Source organism: Mus caroli, chromosome 11 (genome assembly GCF_900094665.2).
Source record: "Mus caroli chromosome 11, CAROLI_EIJ_v1.1, whole genome shotgun sequence".
In the NCBI taxonomy this organism is placed as follows: Eukaryota; Metazoa; Chordata; class Mammalia; order Rodentia; family Muridae; genus Mus; species Mus caroli.
Window position 1 is genome coordinate 25992864 of NC_034580.1, and position 5395 is coordinate 25998258.

Here is a 5395-nt window from a genome sequence, read left to right on the forward strand (position 1 = left end):
CTGTTTTTCTATAAGGACTTGTAACTCTTTAGCAGTGTTCTCCTGTATTTCTTTAAGTGAGTTATTAAAGTCCTTCTTGATGTCCTCTACAATCATCATGAGATATGCCTTTAAATCTGGGTCTAGGTTTTCGGGTGTGTTGGGGTGCCCTGGACTGGCTGAGGTGGGAGGGCTGGGTTGTGATGATGGTTCATGTTTTTGGTTTCTGTTAGTAAGATTCTTACATCTGCCTTTCGCCATCTGGTAAACTCTGGAGTCAGTTGTTATAGTTGTCTCTGGTTAGAGCTTGTTCTTCTGATGATTCTGTTATTCTCTACCAGCAGACCTGGGAGACTAGCTCTCTCTTGAGTTTCAGTGGTCAGAGCACTCTTTGCAGGCAGGCTCTCCTCTTTCAGGGAAGCTGCACAGATATATGGTGTTCAGACTTGCCTCCTGGCAGAAGATGAAGGCCTGAAACAGGACCTGTCCCAGAATCTGTTAGCTTCTGTAGTCCACACTCTCACCTGTGCAAGACTAGTCTCGGTGGAGTCCGGGAACCAAGATGTCTCCCGCAGATGCTCAGGCAAAGCCCTTCCAGGCCGGGTGGACACCTCTTCTGGCAGGGAAGGTGCCCGGATGTCTGGAGCCCGAAAAGGGCGCTGCCTCAGAAGCTCTGTGGCTCCCGCCTGTCCCAGAAGCTGTTAGCTTCTGCAATCCACACTCTCACCTGTGCAGACTATGCTCGGTGGAGTGGGATTCTGTTCTTCTGGCTATCTTCATTTAGGTTTGTTGAAGGATTACTTTATTGCATTTTCTAGGGTGTAGTTTCCCTGTTAGTGTTGGAATTTTCCATTTATTATCTTTTGAAGGGCTGGAATCATGGACAGATATTGTGTAAATTTGGTTTTGTCATGGAATATCTTCATTTCTCCATCTATGTTAATTGAGGGTTTTGCTGGATATAGTAGCCTGGGTTGGCATTTGTGTTCTCTTAGGGCTTGTGTAACATCTGTCCAGGATCTTCTGGCTTTCATAGTCTCTGGTGAGAAGTCTGGTGTAATTCTGATAGGTCTGCCTTTATGTGTTACTTGACCTTTCTCAATTACTGCTTTTAATATTCTATCTTTATTTAGTGCATTTGGTGTTTTGATTACTATGTGATTGGAGGAATTTCTTTTCTGACCCAATCTATTTGGTGTTCTGTAGGCTTCCTGTATGTTCATGGGCATCTCTTTCTTTAGGTTAGGGAAGATGTCTTCTATAATTTTGTTGAAGATATTTACTGGTCCTTTAAGTTGGGAATCTTTGCTCTCTTCTATATCTATTATCCATAGGTTTGTCATTGTGTCCTGGATTTCTTGGATGTTTTGAGTTCGGATCGTTTTGCATTTTCTTTGATTGCTGTGTCAATGTTTTGTATATTATCTTCTGTGCCTGAGATTCTCTCTTCCATTTCTTGTATTCTATTGGTGATGCTCACATCTATGGCTTCTAATCTCTTTCCTAGGTTTTCTATCTCTAAGAGAAAGAGCTGTTTCCCATTGTGGTTTCTTTATTGTTTCTACTTCCAGTTTTAGATCCTGGATGGTTTTGTTCAATTCCATCACCTTTTTGGTTGTATTTTCTTGTAATTCTTTAAGGGATTTTTGTGTTTCCACTTTAAAGGCTTCTACCCATTTTCCTGTGTTCTCCTGTAATCCTTTAAGTGATTTTCATGCTTCCTCTTTAAGGACTTCTACCTGTTTGCCTGTGTTCTCCTTTATTTCTTTAAGGGATTTAAAAAAAATGTCCTTAAAATACTCTATCAGCATCATGAAATATGATTTTAAATCCACATCTTGCTTTTCCAGTGTATTGTGGAATCCTGGACTTGCTCTGGTGGGAGCATAGGGTTCTGATGGTGCCAAGTAGTCTTGGTCTCTGTTGATAAGATTCTTGCATTTGCCTTTTGTCATCTGGTAATCTCTGGTGTTAGATGGTGTTGCTGTCTCTGTCTGAGCTTGTCCCTCCTGTGGGTTTGTAAGTGTGTGTCAGCAGTCCTGGGAGACTAGCTTTCTCCTGGTTGAATTTGTATACAAATGGCTCTGGAACTGCCCAAGTTCTGGGTGCAGATGGTGATTGGAAGGATCCTGTCCCAGCTGTTCCACTGATCTTGGGCCTAGTGTACTCCTGGCCAGGCCCACTCCATACAGTTATTGGAGAGAAAGTGTCTATCTCACCTCTGATCCCAAGAGTGAAAACACTCCCAGGAAATGAGCTCTCTCCTGGTGGGACTTGTGTACAGAGGGCTGTGGAACAGCCTCAGCTCACAGGTGTAGATGGCAGACCCATGAACCATTCTTTTATATTTTGTCAATATAAAAGCATTTCACCGGGTGGTGGTGGCGTACGCCTTTAATCCCAGCACTTGGGAGGCAGAGGCAGGCGGATTTCTGAGTTCGAGGCCAGCCTTGTCTACAAAGTAAGTTCCAGGACAGCCATGGCTAAAAGAGAAACCCTGTCTTGAAAAAAACAAAACAACAACAACAACAAAAAAGCATTTCATCCATAAATCTTAAATGAGTTGTCAGTAGATCTCTGTGCTGTTATGTTTCTCATTCGCCTTTCGTACATTCTGACTGACAGCATTTCTTTGTAGGGCCCAAATGCAGCTCCCCAAAGACTAAATGCAGCTTTTCTCTGTTGGGTCATGAATACAAATCTCAACAAAATGTCCTATTATCAATAAATGCTTATTTTGTATTAATTTTTAATTTATTAATTTTAAATTAATTTATTAATTATTAACTTACTAATTTATCTTGCAAATCTACTTTTAGAGACCTTTATTATATAATAGGTCCAATATTTTCCAGATTTTTGGAGACATCTACACAGACTAACCAGTCTAACAGACTAACCAAATATTTTGATGGGTCTAACAGAACGGTTAACTCTTGTCAAAAATACAACTGCAGGGGCTGGATAGATGGCTCAGCTGTTAAGAGCACTGGCTGCTCTTCTGAAGGTCCTGAGTTCAAATTCTAGCAACCACATGGTGGCTCACAACCATCCAAAATGAAATCTGATGCCCTTGTCTGGTGTGTCTGAAGACAGCTACTGTGTACTTACATATAATAATAAATAAATCTTTAAAAAATACAACTGCAAGTGGGAGAAAACTTAAAATCTATTATATGAATTGTTTCATAAATGAATATTTTCATAGATATCATACAAGTTAATACATATGATATCCTGATTACTCTAACTTATTTTTCTCTTGTCCCCTATTTTTGTCTAGATTAATTTCAATCCCCCCCCCTTTGGTTTTGAGATCAGGTTTCTCTATTGGCTGTTCTGGAATTAATTTTTAGACCAGGCTGGCCTCAAACTCATCTGCCTCCCAAGTGCTGGGATTAAAGGTGTCCACCACTATGCCTGGCCCTAATCTCAGTCTTTTAAATATCATCCTAGGATATTTGCCCCAGTGGAGACTTGTAGATTGTTCTATTTTGGTCATGGAGGTGGCATAGCATAGTAAATAGGCATGACTATAGAGCATTCCACTTCGGCCTAAATCCCAAATGACCACATGATAGCTGTGTGACCTTGGTTAAGTCACTTCTTGATGCATTAGTTTCATCCTCCCTAAGACTATCAGATGGGTAGTATCTATTTCATAGGGTTGTTGAGGGATTGGTAAGATAAAATAGGCAAAGTTGTTTAGAAGTTCTTTGTTCCACTGTTTCAGAGATGTGCATGGTGTGACTTCAAATGTTAACACTTTGCCCTCATTCATGCATGCACTTTGGTGTTGGCCATTGTCTTCATCATTGTTAATATTATTCCATTATATTTACATATATTGTTCTGGATAAAAAGTCTCCCAAAACTGTGATCCTTTCTTTAAAGCTAAGAATTTTGGAAGGATTACTCTTTATATTTAATGTTCTGTGCTTTCAGTATTATTTGTATATCATATTCTAGTGCTTATTTGCATATTTAAAATGCATTTGTTGTACCCCCCCTCCTGCCCCCGCCATCTATGTGTGTTAGAAATGGTGAGTTCCTCATGTGGTAGTTTGAATAATCCCCATAGGCTCATATATATTTGTTTGCTTAGTACCTCCCCGCCCCATTGAATTGCTTGGAAGGATTAGGAGGTGTGTCATTGTTGAAGGAAGTGGTCACTGGTGTAGATTTAAGGTTTCAAAGGCTCATGTTAGGCCAGGCCAAGTGTTTTTCTTTCTGTCTGCTGCCTGCAAATCAGGGCATCAATGCTCTCAGCTACTTGCTCCAGTGCCATGCCTGTTTGCTTTCGACCATGATAATGAACTAACCCTCCCAAACTGTAAGCAATCCTCCAACTAAATGCTTTCTTTTATAAGAGTCACCTCGGTCATGGTATCTCAGTTGCGAGTGCTTCTTTGGTTATGAGATTGGCAATCATCAGTATAATGTTTCAGTACTATAGCTAGCTTTGGAACGGGTTGAGATACACAGGTGAAATCTGAGGATGATTTGACTAATGGGTACTGTATATGTAGTCAGCTTTACCCTGACTCTAGAGCTGTTAAGATGATGAGGTAATTTATGTGTTTTGACACCAAAGTTCATCCTCACTTACCCTGACTTTTTTTATTAGTGATTTAAAGGCCCGTGCCTGGTGAAAAGAGCTTGCCCTACAGTTGAGAACAACACTCTTCCAGTCATCTCCCATACCCAGGCTTCTGGGCTGGGCTGCCTTCTTGTTCTGATAAGCTGTTCTAAGTCTCCAGCAACTCTTGGGAATTCTGTTGGCACAGGCCTGGTGAGGTCACTTTGTCTCCTGATGAATTTCCTTTGTCTGTTTTTTGGGCTGTTCTGATGAACCTGACTCTAGAGTGTTCAATAATACCTCCGGTGCCTTAGGAACTATTGGCATAGTCCCTAGCTTTATCTCTCTCTGCACGAAGGTTCCGTGTTTCTGGAAAGGAAAACAAAGATGACATTAACCAGGGAAACAAGAACTGTAGCTGAGTGTATGGGGTTGTTCAAGTTCTGCGGATGGAACTTGTTTCCCTGCCACTTCAGCCCCACTCTAAAGACAGCACCAGAATGTCAAGCCTGTAAACAGGGAGAACAAAATTGAAAGCAGGGAAGTAAAAAAGTCAGAGAAGAGCCTGTGCTTTTCTATTGCTGGAGTGCACGCAATGGTTTTTATCAAGTTTTATTTTTATTTTTTGGCTTTGTAGGTTGCTATGACTGCAAATGATAGAATTGATGATTGTGTTCAGGGTCCAAAAGGATTACTCACAATAAGCTATAAGGACAAGCATCTGGACAAGAGAAAGCACTTCAGCAATTCCGATTCAATCCTGTTCTTATAAACCTCACATATATTAGTTAGGGAAGCAGAAACCNGCCTGAGTAGGGCCACAGGCCTCATCCAGCC

The 5395-nt window shown here is 41.0% G+C and overlaps 1 protein-coding gene across 1 annotated transcript in view; it reads right to left on the reverse strand.

Annotated features, from left to right (window-relative positions):
• Positions 1-4589: 4589 nt before the first annotated feature.
• C11H2orf73 (chromosome 11 C2orf73 homolog) overlaps positions 4590-5395 on the reverse strand; it is a 39312-nt gene continuing 38506 nt past the window's right edge. Inside the window, 2 exon segments of the mRNA XM_021178156.1 lie at positions 4590-4816; positions 4819-4927. Of these exon segments, the coding sequence (XP_021033815.1) occupies positions 4728-4816; positions 4819-4927 (198 nt within the window). The 3' untranslated portion in view covers positions 4590-4727.